Consider the following 18,175-nt stretch of genomic DNA (forward strand, 5'->3'; position numbering starts at 1 on the left):
GTTGAGTTTAGGTTGAGCGCATACTCTTTGAGATGGCTATGGGACCCTTCACAGGCAATTTTGAACTTTATTGCAGTTGAAGGAAGGTTTTTTTAATAGTTAAAGTTGACAGATGCTCGTCGAGCTGGTTGTCAGGGTTTTAAACTTTATGACACTGAGATAGAGTTGATTTCATATTATCTTTACCTGCATATAATCTGCCAAGACTATTAAAGTTGATTTTCAAACAAGTGTAATTTTATCTAGTTTTTCATGTGGCGTTATAAATGCCCTATTACTATCAGCTCCTCGTTAGAGCCCAATAGGTACTGGTTCCAAAAGAATCAACTCTTTTGAAAACGGTGCAGTTGTTCCTGAGATTAACACATCCAAGCAAACTCTTCAGCTGTATAATATTAGTATTATTAGTACCTATAGGAACCATTAAGACCTAATAAAATAACACAAATAAAGGTAAATATACTAATGCTTATCCCCACAGATATTTCATACGTATCTCACAAGGCGGGCGAGCCCCCCACGTACACGAAGATCGCGTCGTTCTCCGACATCGTGGCCGTGCAGACGCTCAAGTCCAACTGCACGCAACAGTCGCAGACGCAGGTCCGTTGTTATGTAATATTATTGCTAACTTAATGACAATTTTGATAAGAATTTTATTTCTGTAAGTCAAACGAGTTTTTTTATAGCTACAAAAATACATTCTTTTATTAAAATAAGGCTAATTAGATAAGCACTTCAAATTACATTGGGCAGCACCCCCGAAAAGCGCCCCCTTTTATCACTTCCTAGTGTTATTGCTGGGAAAAACAAACAGTGGTAAAATGACTTCCCAGCAACACGCTTTGCCTATCACACACACACCGTATATTACAGTATGTAATTCGGATGTACTTATATAGTATAATCTATATGATTGCGAAGTATGTATAATCAAAATCCGTTCAACTATTTGCGCATGTAAAAAGTACATGCACACACACCTCAATTATGTTAAGCTTATAAAAATTAAACTATTTGTGTAATATTTCAGAGTGGTTCATGCGGCAAGGCAGCGCTACAGTTACGAGTGAAGGGCGCAACAGAAACGCTTACTATAACGTGCAGCAGTGTTGAGGTTAGCACTAGACTATACTATTATAATTAACACAGGAAATCTGGTTGCTCGTAGAATATTTTTTTGTTAGCCTTAAAAAATACTGACCTCCTGTTCTTTCATAAAAAAAATGATGTAGCGCCTTTTGCGCAGGGGTTTTGTGAAAACTAAGCACAGATTTCGAACATGTTCGTTGTCATTTCTTTGTGGGAAATAAAGAAAAATACTTGCCCTTTATTTTAGGGTTATCTATAAGACTAATTACTTCATCATTCGCCAAATCTATTCTCAGTAATTTCATAATCAAAAAAATGAAAATCAATGATGATAATATTAAAACGATTATTGTCATATTTTCAGGCTGCAGAAAGTTTAGCAGATTTAGTTGACGGATACTGTAGACTGGTCACAGAATCACAAACCTCATTATGGAATAGAACGAGTAAGTACACGTATTACCTACCTTATTCATTTAAAATAATACCTTCAAAATTGTCTATAAATAGAAATCTGAAGTTATTTATACATTTTATATTAATTTCAAGCTACCGTTTGGAAACAACTGAACTGCCAGTGTAGAAGTGAGTTAAAACCTCAAGCTTTATTTCGTATTGAAGTAGCCGTAGCTGTTGTGTCATAAATCTACTACATACTGTTAAAACTGATAAATACATAGTTCTTTCTCTTACTAGTATTTGGGTAAATCTAAAAAAAAAACTGATCATTTTTTGTACCTATGTAATTTTTCTCGAAATTACTGACAGCTAACGTACCTTAGTGTTTATAAAGTGTTGCTTGGGCATATTATATACAAAATGAACTTTCTGTAATATACCTACATATATTTATATTTATTATGGTTTCTTCAGCTGAAATGAGCAGCAGTTCGTCAGAAGGTAAGACGAGTTCGTGGGAAGCGAACACAGCGACGCTGCTCTCTGAAGATTATGCCGAAATCGTGGATGACGACGCCGATTACTCTACGCCCGCAGGTAACATATTACATATTGATTAAATGTACTTTAATATTTGAAATGTTTAACGGCCTCTGTGCTGTGTAGTTTATAGAAATAAATAAAATTGGATAAACTGTCTGTAGGTACCTACCTAATGTTAAACAACATTATTTTTAAATTTTATCTCTGTTTGATCGGGCGAATCTGACATACGTGGCCCATTTTGACGGGTATTTTACTGGCAAGAGAGGAGGTAATAAGGAGTAATTACATTTTTATCCTGGTGCGGAAAATATTTTTTTTTTAACGCAGGGAAGTAGATAATATACGTGTTGTAGTTTCTATACCGTTTTTTTGTGGCTTGTTTCAGTTCGAGATTACGAGTTAGTACGAAATCAAATAGAATTAACCGGCATTATCGGGGAAGGACAGTTTGGAGATGTACATAAAGGTATGTAAAAATAAATGATATTAAAAAAACGCATTTATATTTTGTACACACTAGCACCTAGTTATGTCAAACATTGCTATATTTAGAAACAATCGTATTCTTATCTATTTATTGTAGGTACCTATAAATGTTTCATAAAATCTATTTAGGTAGATAGATACTAATAAAATTATATTTTCAATGAATATTAATTTCAATATGATTTTTTCCCTTCAAAACTGCTTACACGACATAATTTCAATAAATGACACTGACATTTATGACGTTTAGGCACATGTAAAGTGACGTCATCGAACCACCCGTCGCTCCGGCGGCAGCTGGCGGCGGGCGCGGCGCGGGGGGAGGCGCTACTGCCCGTCGCCGTCAAGACCTGCAAGATGGACGCCGATCTCGATACCGCTGAGAAGTTTCTGGAAGAGGCTTGTGAGTTACACTCTTATACTAATAACCCCTTAGAAATAAGTGAAGTTAATCTAAGTTTAAACCGAAGAAAGTGAATGGTTATTCTTTTTTATTTCTTGGTGTAACTAACTAGCAAGAATCGGTTACAGACTAAAGAACTGTTTGTTTTTTTAATATTAGAAGCCTATTTTTGCAATATTATCCCTGCAATCTAAGGACAGGATGGGTACCGATTTAACCAGTACCGGCAATTTGAAGGCTGGTTACGATTTTGTTAGGATAGTAATTGTTACATAATGTCGCCCACCCTTCTTTAACATAGCATATATTTTGTTTTACAACTGGCTTGATACAGTAAAACATGGAAAAAATGAAGTTAACAAACACAGGCAATCAACGTCCTATTTAAAAGCCTCCATCACCTAATTATAACCCGACTTTTTTTGGCACAGACATAATGCAGCAGTTCTCTCACCCGCACATCATCGGGCTGGTCGGCGTGTGCAGCTCGCCGCCGATATGGATCGTCATGGAGCTCGCCACGCTCGGCGAGATGAGGGCCTATCTGCAGCAGAATGCACACAGGTACTGTATCAGCACAGACATAATGCAGCAGTTCTCTCACCCGCACATCATCGGGCTGGGCTGGATAACTTTACATCTACCAAAGCCATTGTTAACTAAACTCCTGAAAACGGACTACATTCTCTGCTACTTTTCTATGTCTCTTTTTCTCTCTCTCTATCTCTCCTCTGTCTTCTCTCTTACTGACATTTCTGTACATAACAAAATCTCAGTCTTAAGTCAAAGTAAAAGACTGACCTGACCTATTACCTAAATACTGCCTATTTTATGTCAATAGATAACATACTCATTATTTCTATTGTTTCAGACTAGAAACGTGCACACTAGTGTTGTACATCTACCAGCTATCGACAGCGCTGAGTTACCTCGAGAGCAAGAAATTCGTGCATCGAGACATCGCCGCTAGAAATGTGCTCGTGTCTACGCCTACTTGTGTTAAGGTTAGTTATTACTATTTCTAATTTAATCGATACCTCAAAATTAAAACAATACCCGTTCTTTAAATTGTGACTTAAAATGCAACTTGTTTCTTTCAATATCGGACTAGTTTCTTTTTTATTATTTTAAAAATATTTCCAGAAAATTACAAGGCGACGAACGTGACGTGATATTCGTAATAATAATAATTTCACTTCCCTTTAGTCTTTTAAATCTTAGAATCACCGTCCTGTAAACATACCTGTCTATGTCCTGTCCTGGTTTCGCAATATTTTCATGACCAATATATGTAATGATTTTTCGTTCGTAAAGCGACTTTGACGCTCTGGCACCTATTCGTCACCACAGAAAAACTTGACTACTGCATTTTATCTTCAAAATTCATAAATAACTTTTCCCTCCCACTAGTTGGCAGACTTCGGCCTATCAAAGATGGTGGAAGACAAGTCGTACTACAAGGCGTCGCGCGGCAAGCTGCCCATCAAGTGGATGGCGCCCGAGTCCATCAACTTCCGCCGGTTCACCTCAGCATCCGATGTCTGGATGTTCGGTATGTATCAAATAAACCTGTGAAAGGTTTATAATAGAATGGAGTTCCATAACATATTATATACCAACAACAGTAAAGTAACTACTCTCTATTACTGGTATCTGTAATCCGTGTGTATAAGAATCTCTGTAACTCCTTATATATTTCCTCGAAATACATATAGAGAGTTGCTACCTAATTGCTACCATGCGCCATTAGTTGCTGCCAATTGCTGCTGCCGTGGTTTTGAAGATAATCAGCAGCTAAAAGTGTAATAAGTAATTCAATAAAATGTTAATAATACGTTCTTCAAAAGACTAACGCTCATTCGCCAAGCGGCGCGTACTCACGGGCCATGACCTCAACCTGCCCTGTTACCAATTAACAATAATAATTAATTCCCCTTTACCGCCCCAGGTGTATGCATGTGGGAGATCCTAATGCTCGGCGTAAAACCATTCAGCGGCGTGAAGAACAACGACGTGATCGGAAAGTTAGAGAACGGGGAGCGACTCGCCCTCCCGCCGCGCTGTCCGCCGCGCCTCTACTCCGTCATGTCGCGCTGCTGGGCCTACGAGCCCTCGCAGCGACCTGCCGCGCATGCGCTCAAGGAGACACTGTTGTAAGTAATAATAACAACCACGTGATAGGCAAGCGACTCGCCCTCCCGCCGCGCTGTCCGCCGCGCCTCTACTCCGTCATGTCGCGCTGCTGGGCCTACGAGCCCTCGCAGCGACCTGCCGCGCATGCGCTCAAGGAGACACTGTTGTAAGTAATAATAACAACCACGTGATAGGCAAGCGACTCGCCCTCCCGCCGCGCTGTCCGCCGCGCCTCTACTCCGTCATGTCGCGCTGCTGGGCCTACGAGCCCTCGCAGCGACCTGCCGCGCATGCGCTCAAGGAGACACTGTTGTAAGTAATAATAACAACCACGTGATAGGCAAGCGACTCGCCCTCCCGCCGCGCTGTCCGCCGCGCCTCTACTCCGTCATGTCGCGCTGCTGGGCCTACGAGCCCTCGCAGCGACCTGCCGCGCATGCGCTCAAGGAGACACTGTTGTAAGTAATAATAACAACCACGTGATAGGCAAGCGACTCGCCCTCCCGCCGCGCTGTCCGCCGCGCCTCTACTCCGTCATGTCGCGCTGCTGGGCCTACGAGCCCTCGCAGCGACCTGCCGCGCATGCGCTCAAGGAAACACTGTTGTAAGTAATAATAATAATGTCTAAAGCCGATTTCAGCCACGGGGCTGTTCTCAACCAACTGCGCAGGACAAACAGTGGACCGGATCATGACCAACTTTTACATACTTTTCGATGCATTGGTGCATCAATCAGTAACTTCCATTCCAGACTCCGGGCTGCTTTGCTTATAAATCCCACAAAGTGATTTCGGCCCGACCCCTAAATCGAACCAGAGATCTCGCGCAAAGCAGTCGCAGTTGCGACCACTAGAACTGTTGGGAATAACGTGGAAAAAGTACATAGCATAATATATTCCCTCAATAAATGGACTATATAACACTGAAATATAAAAAAAAAAATTATTTTTTTTATTTATTTTTATTTTATAACACTGAAATAATATTTCAAATCCGACCAGTAGTTCCCTAAACTCTTCAGCTTAATGTTGGATTTGCACTAAATTCTTCCTCCTTCCACAGTGAGATTCTCCAAGAGGAGCGCAGTTCGGCGTGGGAGACGATGCGGCGAGAGAACCGGCGCGTGGCCGCCGCCTCCTTCAGCGAGGAGCCGCCGCCCAAGCCGCAGCGACCTGCCAACAATATTGCGGGTATGTTACATTCATATGCCTTTTCACAACTATTGGGGTCCGCATCGGGATGTAAATGAGTACCAATGTGCTACATGGAACGACTACCTTGATATTCAGATCATCATCAATTTTAGCGTTGCGAGAAGGAAGCTGGTCTTCAACCAGTCTTTTGAAGGGGTATCGATATATCTATCTAAGTATCGGGTTATCTATATAACTAGGTTTTAGAGGTCATTCGCTTTGTGTAAAGTAGCGTACGTAGTACCTACGTGTAGTTTTTTATACATGACTGTTTGTTTCCAGAAGAAAAAAAAAAAAGTAAAGCATAGGTACTTAGCTGCATAATATGGTTAGACTAGAAAACCACCTGAACTACCATAGATCACAGTTTTATAAATGGACAATAACCTCTGAACTCTTGTCAACAGTGAGTGACACAACAGCGCAACCAGCGGGCGGTGGCGCAGCGCAGACATACATCGTAGCGCAGAATCCGCTCGTCCTAGCTCACCTACTGCGAGAGAACCAAGCCCGAGCCCTCCACCCGCAGGCCTACACCACGCCCGCCTCGGTATTCAACACAGTCTCCGTAGACTTCGCCGACACTCTCCCGGAGACCCACGACATCGTCGACAAGATCATACACCCCCGACCCGACGAGAAGATCGATATACCCCTCCAAACTGCCCCCATTCCCGCCGCTAGCTTACAGAAATTAGACCCCATAGTCCCCGCTCCTACTCCCTCAGAAGCTTCCGATGAGACTTTGACTGTCGTGGTAGGCGCGCGCGAGAGTTGCGATAATCTCTGTCAGAATATTGCCAACGTGTCCCCGAGAGACACAGCCTCCCCCTCCCCGGCTGTAGAGCCTGACATGCCGGAGCCTTATGCTAGTCGCGTCAGGTCTTTAGAACGTAACACCAGAGGTGCTCTGTCCAGCGCTGAGCGAGCCCCCATCCGCATGGGCTCGTTGGAACGTAACGCGAGGGGCAGTGTCTCCCACCGCGGCTCACCAGTGCCCATAGCCCCGTTCACTCGCCAGCACTCAGTCCCCGCCTCCCCCCCGCCCCGCACACGACGAGACCAAGACGTCGGACAGTTCGCCGTACAAGGCGCCCTCAACGCTCAACTAGCGGCCAGTGTTATGAACAAAATGCGTACACAACCCGACCCGCCATTAGTAGAGGAGATATATGATTTTGGTGGGGATAACGTGAAGAGTTGCGTGGCGGTGGCAGCGCAGCGAGCGTTAGCACGGCCTCAGTACAGACGTGAAGGAGGCGGGGCTGGGGGCGTGCCCGTAGGCGTGGTTCAAGGCGTGCCCTACGCGCCGCGTGCTAAACTTCCTCCAGGCATGGTCCGGTCAGCGAGTCCACAGCCGTATCCTCAAGCAGGCTTCCCCGGGCAGCCAATGGGCGTTGTCCCTCCCATGTCGTATGGTGGTCAGCAGATCTATACCCACAGCGTATCAGGGGCCCAGCCGATGATGTACCGGGCTCAGGTAGCGAGCTCGCAAGCGCCACAGTTAGCCGGTCCGGCTTACCGTCCGGCGATGGTACAGGCGGCCGACGCGTCCGTCATCTTCGCGTCTCGGATGGAGTGTCAACCGGCGGCGACAGTGTCCGTTGCTCCGAGCGTCCCGGTATCCGGAGCCGTGTCTGGCCCGTCCGGTCCGGTGTCACAAGGCGTGATGCAGGTGCACGGCGCCGTACCGGGCGTAACGTCCGGCGTTTCGCACGTACATGGAGTGGCACAGCCCGTGCAGGTGATTGGGACATTCGCGTAGAAATTCTTTACTGCAATCGAATTGGAAGGCATGATTTATTGGTGGTAGTGGTAAATGCAAAAATAACGATTAAATCTTTGCTAAAAAATATATAGGTATATAAACATATAAAGAAGTCTTGCATTTATCATAACCATCAGAAAAGGCAAAAAGTATTTAGTACGTGTGTGTAGATAATAGATATAATTAGTATGCATGCTTGATACGACGGTAGACGTGTGAAGTGATGTGATAAAGTTGCGGTATATATGTTATTATAAGTAAATATATTTTTATTTTTAAAATTTAAAGAAGAAGACCGTGTTCTGAGAGCCAGAGAGCAGAATGTACATATTTTTTTATATTTTTTGATCGGTCGACTAAAAAACCGTTTCATTTTAAAATACGAATATTAACCCAGGGCGTGAAATTACCCACAGCGGGAATGGGTCATTTGATGATTTCCCATCAAAAAAAGGGCTGGAAGTTTCCTTACATAAATATATTTTGTAAATATCCACTCCTTTTCCCGATAAATGAGGTGTATGTGTAAATATGTTTTTTTTTTTACTATTCTTTTGTCTTTGGTTGTTTTTTTTTTCAGATTTTTGTGTCATTTGGGTTTCTCCGGTAGAGTGTCGGTTTTTATTTTTTCATTTATTTTATATTTTTCATGAAATCATTTGTGAAGAAATATTTGATTTTTATATCTTCACAAATGGTTTCTTTTTTTTCAAAATGAACTAACATTGGGGTTGCAATTCTCAAAATTATAAAAACTTTTTGGTTATATTTCGTGTCTGGTTAATAACATTTTACTTTCGTTTACTAAAAACATGTTAATATTTGTACAAAATCTGGCAAATGTCACTAACAGCAATGTTAGTTCTTTAAAAGAATAGTTTTAAGTCCCACAAATGCACGCAAAAGCTTGATAAGTACCACAGATTGAATCCAAATTGTTTTGCAATTATATTAGAAAAGTTTGAGTAGTTTTTTTTTTTTTTTGTAAAGGCAAATTGGCACCATCTTCATTTATTGATGGCACCATTTTCTATCTATTCATAACAATAGACAATATGAAGCACAGACAAAATGTTAATTTTTTTAACCATTTTTATTCCAAAAATATTTTGGTATCATATTGTCTATTATTATCTAGAAAAGATTAAGAAAGTTCATTTAAATATCTCTTTACCATAAATTGCGTGCACCTCTCATACAATCGACTATAGCTCTTATGTTCTACGCAATAGAGTCCAGAATGCGACAGCGAACAAGCGGTGGAAAGGCGACTGCTCGCCGAGTTAGCGAGACAACAACACCAGAGTGAAGAGGACAGACGATGGCTGCAAATGCAAGAGAGTTTGGTAAATATCCGTCTATACTAATGTAATAATAATAAAGAGGAACAAGTTTTTTAAGCTAGACTATTCCCCAGTTACATAGTCTAGTCTATATTTTGTCCTGGTACAGGAAGGAGTCCCTCGGAACGTGGATGAAGCCTCAGAAAACAGCTAGTCCATAGAATAAATCGAATGATGTATAAACAAACCACTAGGTACTCGCGTAAACCGGTTTCATTACTTCATTTTACAAACTAAACACTTGAAAATACGTTTTTTCCAAGAAATACATTTTATAAGTTCCTAGTTACTACGGTTTTAATTTTGTTGCAGACAAAGCGTTTATCAAATGTCCAGCTGTCTACCGAGTCAGAACCGGGAACGGAACAGAAGTCAGAAAGTACGAATGAACCGAAGCCGTCTAGTCAACCGCATTCAGGTAAATAAGTTAATACATACTATACATAGCTGTCTTTAGATACAAAAACGCTTTCAGATAAATAATTGAAAACTCCCTATAGGTAAACGGAAGCAAGCTACGTGCAAGTGCCAATCTACGAACTCCCTTATTTATTTGCTTGTGTACTCCCTTATTTATTTGGTTATGTAATTTCGCTATTCCAAGTCTGGAATTTGTGTTGCAGCGCCAACGTCAGCAGAAACGAGTCCAGCGAATACTGTGTCAAAGGAACGACCGCCCAGTGAAGACAAGGTAATCCATTTTATAATGTTATTCTGGTTTATGAATAAGCTGTTTGAGATTTTCTGCCAAGTTTTATAAACATAAAAATACACAGTTTTATAAACATACACTCACATTCACAAACAAATATAATATGTCGGGATACCTTTCCTACACGGTCGGTTAGCCTCAAAAAGAATCGATTCAGAACCGTATAAAGAATAGGAACCACCGCTTGAACATTCTTGGCTAGCCCCAAGATAAACTTATTGATTAGCTCGTGTTATGATTGATGCTGATGTAACTTATCTACATAAACCCAAACCAACCACCCATTGAGCCAAGGAGGTCTTCTTTCTCACATTACTATAGAAAAATAATACTTACCACAACTACCGTTTATCCCAGTGCACAGAACCAGTATACGTAGCGACTACCGGTGTGGTGCGGTGCGTGATGCGGCTGGCGGGCGCGGCGGCGGCGGGCGCCGAGGCGGCCGGTCTACTCGCAGCTGTGCGGGCTGTGGGACACGATCTAAGGGAGCTCTGTGCCACGGTTGATAAAGTCGTCGTGCCCTTCCCGCAGCATGCACAGAGGTAAGTTTGTAGTATAAGAAGTGTTACCTGTGTATAGGAGTGTGTTACTGTTGCACAGAATTTTGTTACTTGTGTGTAGAAATATATTACCTCTGCACAGAAATAGTAACTGATAAAACCAGTTTGTTAAAATCGTGTTTTGGGTATAGCTCTCGTCAACCGCAATATTAAAGCCAAACTTAATAGCGGCCCGCAACTAAATTCTGAGCACAAGTAGTGACGACTGCAAAAAGATTGACGAGAACTATGACACGAAAACAATTTTTGATCATAATCTGCATGAACGCAATGATAAACTGTAGTTTAAAAAAAACTAGAATATATTACAATATTATAACAAATATACCTACCTATCATCAGGGAGGTGGAAATGGCGCATCAGGTGCTGAGCAAGGACATGGCAGCGCTAGTGGAAGCCATGCGTCTCGCTATACAGTACCACAATACTACGCTACACCACGATTATACCAAGTGAGTATACCACAGTGACTTTATACTATGTCCGATATAGGTGAAGTTAGCTAAATAAGATTTTTTTTTAGAACTAAGCGGCTTAAGACTCACCAATTGATTTCAGACTGTACTGTAAATGAAAGCAGGTTTTGCTGGGCAAAAATCCGGATATTTAAGATATAAAATTATGTACGCATCTATACCTTTTGTTACCAAGAATCCTGTTAACTAACTGGAGAACACGCTGGAAAATGGGAATTGACGTGAAATTAATTTGTGACTCAAATAAAAAAAAACAACCATTTAATAGAATGTTGATGTAATTTTTTTTCTTTCATTTTCAAAATCATCATCGATTTAATTAGGTCATCCTCATTTTTTTTTCACAATGGACGCGTTCAAATTTAAATATTGTACTCTAATTATTATAATAGGTAACAATATTCCTACTGGGCGCTTATAGTATTTTTACTACAACTATAAAACTACTTACCCCCAGAAACATGCTAGCAGCCGCTCACATACTAGCAATGGACGCCAAAAACCTACTCGACGTAGTAGACTGTATACGCGCTCGACATCCCCACGTGGACTGGCGCTCCGCCCTGGAGCCCGAGCCGGCTAGCCCTGGTCCGCAGGTTAGTGTCGCATGCTGAGATAATAATGTGGTAAGTTTAATGTGTCCGTTTTTTTTTTTGTTGGGTATAGTTATCGGCACGAATCTTGAGCTCTGACCTACATCTGCGCAGAAGTGATTTATTAGCAAAGAACCAATCCCGAGTGACGGCTATGACGCGATGCGCTGCGGGCCAATCACTGCTTTAGCCCGCCCCCGCGCCTCACTTCATACCACAAAAGGGACCCAATAAATTACTTCTGCGCAGGTGAAGGTCAGAGCTTAAGATTCGTGCCGATAACTATATTTGGGATTTGAAGGATGGAAGTGAATGTGACGTTGTGTGTGATGTATTTGATTTTTTTTACTGGATGTAGAATACACTCGTTTTTTACGCGTATCATTTAATAAAATTACAAGTTTCTAGATACATAGATAAATTCTTGTTGAACAAGTTTTTCAAATTTTACACAACGTTACGTGTGTCTGTAAGTCCGTGTTGGTGTGGTCAGAATTTTGTGCACCTTTAAAAATGTTTTATATCTACTTAGTTATACTCCATTTTTTGTAGTTTTTTAGCATGTTATTTTTATATTTCTCGTGATTAGAAAATGCATGTTGAAGTAGATGTAGTCAGATCACGCCAGAGGTTTCTGATCAGTATTCTGAAATAGCTTTAAATTTTGAAAGGTGCAACAAGTTTTGATCAGTAATTTATTACTCTCAATTTGGTTTTACACAGAGTAAATATTGCACATAAGTTTCTATATAAAATACCTGGTATTAAATAATAATTTTGGGTTTTTTAGATACTATCACTGTCTAAACCTATTTATGGTAGTTTTCTAGTTGAATAACTCAAATTAATAAGGTTCATATTTTTACATTTTGAATGCCAGCACATTTCAACTTTAAGTAGTCACGACATTAATTATATTTTTTTCTTACATTGCATGCAGCAGTTCCTATGTAGCGGGTAGTATGTAGTCAGTATCATTTTTTATTACTTTTTTAAGCATGCTTAATTCAAACTCGGAACAAAAATTACAACAAAATCATTTTTTACAGGTTGTTACACCACAAAACCAAACGCTGACCTCTCAAAACCAGGTCTTTGCGCCTCAGAACCAAATATGCGTTCCTCAGAACCCGGTGTTAAGCACCCAGTCCTCTGTGCAAGAGGACGACACCCCGCCGCCCAAGCCTGACTTCAAGGTCAACCAGCCCGTCACCACCAGCCAGCACACAGTCACAGAACCGCCCAAAGAACACAGCAGTCTTCCCGCAGCACCCAACAGGGTGTCAACACTCATACACAACTACAACCTCTACGGTAACGTCAGAGAACCACAACACATATATGGCAACACTGAAGCCACCTCTTTCCCCTTCTCCTCAACGAGCTCCGATGACGTGAAAGTAGACTCAGCCCCAATGGAATCCGTCAAAAGTCGGGTCCAAGCCATCTCCGGCAAACTTGACTCACCCCCTATTTACTCTATCAGCAAAAAAATGGTTCCTCTAGATCAGAACGTTGGTCACACTGATCAGGGGTGAATGACATCTAAAAGTTCTTCGCTTGTAGTGGCATTTTTTTTTATTTACGTCTTATGACGTCGACAGCTTTACATAGGGTACGACCTAATATTAGAACGACTAGTGTACTTACCCGGATATGCTCATAGATATTATCGTTTGCCGCTTGAATTCTATAGTGCGATGCTTATTTGGAAAAGACAGAATGCTCAATATTATCCGTAGCGAATTAAGTGAGCCAAATAATTGTCGTTGTATCCATCCATTTCGCGTTCCTTTTATCGGAGTTCATATACATAACCGTTTATATTACATTTTTATTCCTGTAAATGGCGCGTTAAACTTCGGTGGAAACGTAAAATGAAAACTAGATAACAAAAAAACATTCAATTGTATCTGTTTAAATTCATAATCTCGAAATCGAAGTCAATTCTGCCTAAAAATAAAATGAATGTAATGTACAGGATTCCACGCGTCTTAAATATTTTTGTCTAAATGTAAAATGGCCTAAAACATCATATTGCGTTTTCACTCTTAAAGATTCTATCTCATAAGTGCGGTTAATAAATAATTTCAGCTTTAAAATAGAATTTGCATTAAAACGCTTATTTTATAGTAAAAAGCGTGCCATTTACATGAACACAAATAACTAAATATGTTGATCATTTAGTAATATCTATTGACATATCATCAGCATTGTTGTGCTTCAAATAAATATGTCGTGTTGCCTATTCGTGAATATTATTGTTCGACATATCTGTTCTGAAACTTCACACATTTCATAACATCATCATACAACTAAGAAGTTAGTTGGGTATGCCTGGAGACCGAGTCGTGATAATTTTGACAGCTGTCATTATAACTCTCATGACTATACAAACTGTCTCGGAACGTTGGACTCCAGTCATACCTTAAAGCTCCTTGGTCATAAAACTGTTGATTGTGAAATCATGATAATATTGATTTGTGATATTATTGCCAATAAAATTTGAATACTTTTTATAATAAGGGCGGCTATGTAACGCAGTACAGAGAGCACATTCCTCAAACTTGCACCTAATTAGTAAGTTTTGTAGTTATTTTTCATACAAAGTTTATATTTTTGGTGTAAAGGTATTGCCGATTTTATACTCAACCAGTGGGTGTTGCACAAACCTAGAAACATTTATGGACCTACTCCTAATTAAATTGCAGATTCTACCAAAATGGTAGAATTGAACTCAGCGAAAACGATTTTAAACAAATATTCTTATCGCAGTATAAACAACACTTTTTTTTCAGGTCACTGTAAATTAAAATGACGTGGCTATAAGGTTTGTGCTAGGCCCACATAATTGGTGCATACGTGTAAGAATGAATTCTTCCGTAAAACAATAATTGTCTCGTTGTCGTTTGAAATTCATTAGAAAGTATTATTTTTTAATGTAAAATGTATTATTGCGAGTAACGTGTATATTTTCGTTAGGTAAGGTGCGTTTACAAGTCACAACTTATTGTAACATTTTGCATTTAATTCCTTATACATTGTCACAGTATTCATCCGGATTTGAATTTTATAATTTTCTTTGTAAAAATGTACAAAACAAATTGTCAATAATTATTTTAATTTTTTATCCAAAGTTTTTATTATAAGCTTAGATCTCAGATGGAATTTGTAGCGTACGTTAAATCGATTAGTTTTGTAATTATGAAATATCAGAATTTATTTATTGACGAATCTTCGGTTTATTTGTAAAGTTGATTTTCCTAATGTGTTAGTATTTAAGCAGGATATCATTCCAAAGTATAATGGTTATAGTAAGCAGTACGTAGTCCATATATTATTGTAGTGAGCTGCCTGAGATTATTTTCCAAATATCTGTTAATGGTGGACCGGTTTTTGTTTATGCATTGAATAAAGGACAAGTCAATCATTACTCGTTGCATTTTATTTTTATACCTTCTGTTTATACCTAAATGTTTAGTCCATTCTAGGTCATACTTCTACGGCGCATGGCATGTGGTGGTGACAATTTACCACATTTGATGAGGTTAATGTCATCTGCGAAATGGACAGATCATCGCGGTTGACAACCCCTGAGGAGACCTGGGGCCCGATTCTCCTAATTTTACTTAAGCAACGTACGATTCACGTTCGACTGCGATCCAATCCCGACTCAATTACGATTGAAACGTATGTGGCATTCCGCTATTTTTTCTTTGAAATAAATTTTTTATCCTTTTCTGTCATTCAATAATGAATCAATTTGTCTGCAAATGATTTACGATTGCAAAATGATTGTACAGCAAACTACCGTATAGACCAAAATCACCAAAATAGCAGACCAATCGCACACCAATCAAATGTCAATCGAATACGATTGGTCTTTTATCAGGGGCCCGATTCTCCTAAGTTAATAATGTCAAAATCGAATAGAAATCGAATCGCAATATGATCGCAGTAGCAGTTTTAACCATATCGGGCATTCTGCTACTAATTGATAATAAATTTAATATATATTGCAGACAAAATGATTCATTATTGAATGACAGAAAAGAATAAAAACGTTTATTTCAAAGAAAAAATAGCGGAATGCCACATACGCTTCAATCGTAATCGAGTCGTGATTGGATCGCAGTCGAATGTGAATCGACATACGATTAAGTAAAATTAGGAGAATCGGGCCCCAGTAGCAGAATGCCCGATATGGTTAAAACTGCTATTGCGATCATATTGCGATTCGATTTTGACATTATTAACTTAGGAGAATCGGGCCCCGGTTCACAATGAACTAGCCTTCGGCCTAGCGCATTCAAGTATATATCACCGTAATATAACAAGACTCGTAAGTTGATCAATTTTCTAGGCAGTTGATCAACTCTCGGAAAAGAATAAACGGCAGTTGAAATGTACTATTTAACGCATTGAATTTTAGCTAATTGGTCAACTTAAGGTACCTAGACGTAATTTAAATAACTATATTGCTACAAGTAAAATTATCCACAAATGGGTCAATCGTTGCCCAGTGTACTATTTGACGTGTAGGCTTTGTCGGATGATTTAACGGCAAGACGCCATAAATTAATAAACTTACTCATTTTACTAACGTGTGTATCATCAACTACCTAGAAAATTTATCTACTTACGAGTCTTGTTATTTTCCGGTGACATATAAGAAACTATGCGCAACAGTTGACGACGATAATGCGGACTGTCCGAGGCGAGTGCGCATAGCTACATAAGGACTAGGCTTCAGTCCGAAAGGTAGGTAGGTAAGCGTTTAAAAACACAGGATCAATGATGTCAACACAGGATCGTTCTCATTGAATCGAAACAAGATGCGGAGTTATTTACGCTGCACACCAAGAACGCAGACAGATCCGTAGTTACAACTGATTAAGGCGAGGAAGTGGTCAACAATAATTCCATAACCGGCACGCGCATCTAAGGCGCCAAAAGGGGTCGGAGCGTCTGAGCGGGGCGAGGATAACAATACGCGCGCTAGCTTATAACTAAAAGTCGTAAGCGACAAAATGGTTTTGTAATTTTAATATTTAGAAATGATAATTTAATAAAAATTCCTACTACCATTTTAAAGAGTATGTATATACTCAACTACTAAAAAAGTTAAGAGGCTTAAATCGGTCCCGTTTGCCCATAATATGTGAATCTCTTTTTAAAAAGAGGTATGTTTGATATATTTTTCTCTGTTATAAAAGTTAGTAGTAGTTTAGTTAGAAAGTCGTGGTGGCCTAGTGGGTAAAGAACCAACCTCTCGAGTATGAAGGCGTGGGTTCGATTCCAGGTCAGGCAAGTACCAATGCAACTTTTCTAAGTTTGTATGTACTTTCTAAGTATATCTTAGACACCAATGGCTGATATAAAGGTGAAGGAAAACATCTTGAGGAAACCTGGACTATAAAGTCTGTAATCACCAACCCGCATTGAGCAAGCGTGGTGATTAATGCTCAATCCTTCTCCATGTGAGAGGAGGCCTGTGCCCAGCAGTGGGACGATAAAAAGGCTGTAACATGTTATAAAAGTTACCTAATCATGTTTCTACAACTAACAAAATAAGGCTTATATCATGAACTTTCAGGTAACCAAGTTGTATTTTGATCCGTTTTGTATTTACTGAGAAAAATTGACATCCTTGGCGCCAAAAATTCCAATTCGTCCTCTTAATATCAATTTATAGCGGCAGGAAATAATCCAAAATTGATTAAAAAAAGAAACAAATCTGTTTGTAAAGATGTTTCAAATCCGGCCCACTATACAAGCTGTTGATTTGCATCCGTGTCATATTCAAGGAGGTAATTATGCTAATGATTCTCAACCCAAATCAATAAAAAAAATTGGTACGTAATTTTTTTTCTTTAATTTTTTTTCGGAATTCCGTAAATGTCATCTAGCCTTATTTAAACTTGGCGCGTATGTTACTGGCGTTAAAACCGTGCTGCACCCTCACACAAACGCAAACACAAAGCATACGCAACGATCACTCAAAAATTTCATTCATAAAATTGGATTACTTCGGAAATACCACGACATTACAATGACAAAAAAGCAGTGCATATTAGTTATTTCCTATCTCCTGTAATTCCAATCGATTATTTACGTTTTGTATGTCCTCCTCCTGAACTATGGCACAAATGCAATGCAAATCTACAGGACCTGGAAAAACCAGAAAAATCTAAGGAATTCGGGAAAAATAGCTAAAATGCGTACTTGTCTGTTCAATGAACAAATTATTTTATTTATCAATTATTTTTATTTGATTGAACATGGGGGAGTACATAAGGCAGAACATAAAGGAGAACATTAGGGAGTATATAATGGAGAAGATCAGGGAGTATATAAGGGAGAAGATCAGGGAGTACGTAATGAAGTAAATAAATGAGTACATAAGGGAGAATATGAGGGAGTACATAATGAAGAATATGAGGAAGTACACAATGGGAAAACATAAG

General features: G+C 39.7%; 1 protein-coding gene across 8 annotated transcripts in view; it reads left to right on the forward strand.

The window, feature by feature from the left end:
• The window catches only part of LOC124641179 (focal adhesion kinase 1), a 155,399-nt gene extending 140,258 nt beyond the window's left edge, over window positions 1-15,141 (forward strand). For all 8 annotated transcript variants that reach the window (XM_047179182.1, XM_047179184.1, XM_047179181.1 and 5 more), the window contains 20 exons: window positions 482-603; window positions 1,034-1,117; window positions 1,457-1,538; window positions 1,642-1,677; window positions 1,966-2,088; window positions 2,423-2,503; window positions 2,774-2,926; window positions 3,358-3,490; window positions 3,798-3,930; window positions 4,337-4,478; window positions 4,875-5,079; window positions 6,122-6,249; window positions 6,660-6,802; window positions 9,253-9,366; window positions 9,676-9,781; window positions 9,987-10,054; window positions 10,433-10,620; window positions 10,981-11,091; window positions 11,573-11,711; window positions 12,758-15,141. In XM_047179182.1, coding sequence (XP_047035138.1) covers window positions 482-603; window positions 1,034-1,117; window positions 1,457-1,538; window positions 1,642-1,677; window positions 1,966-2,088; window positions 2,423-2,503; window positions 2,774-2,926; window positions 3,358-3,490; window positions 3,798-3,930; window positions 4,337-4,478; window positions 4,875-5,079; window positions 6,122-6,249; window positions 6,660-6,802; window positions 9,253-9,366; window positions 9,676-9,781; window positions 9,987-10,054; window positions 10,433-10,620; window positions 10,981-11,091; window positions 11,573-11,711; window positions 12,758-13,246 — 2,780 coding nt within the window. In that variant the 3' untranslated portion in view covers window positions 13,247-15,141. The remainder of the gene's footprint in view (window positions 1-481; window positions 604-1,033; window positions 1,118-1,456; window positions 1,539-1,641; window positions 1,678-1,965; window positions 2,089-2,422; window positions 2,504-2,773; window positions 2,927-3,357; window positions 3,491-3,797; window positions 3,931-4,336; window positions 4,479-4,874; window positions 5,080-6,121; window positions 6,250-6,659; window positions 6,803-9,252; window positions 9,367-9,675; window positions 9,782-9,986; window positions 10,055-10,432; window positions 10,621-10,980; window positions 11,092-11,572; window positions 11,712-12,757) is intronic.
• The last annotated feature ends 3,034 nt before the right edge of the window (window positions 15,142-18,175 follow it).

This window comes from Helicoverpa zea, chromosome 22 (genome assembly GCF_022581195.2).
Source record: "Helicoverpa zea isolate HzStark_Cry1AcR chromosome 22, ilHelZeax1.1, whole genome shotgun sequence".
Taxonomy (NCBI): domain Eukaryota; kingdom Metazoa; phylum Arthropoda; class Insecta; order Lepidoptera; family Noctuidae; genus Helicoverpa; species Helicoverpa zea.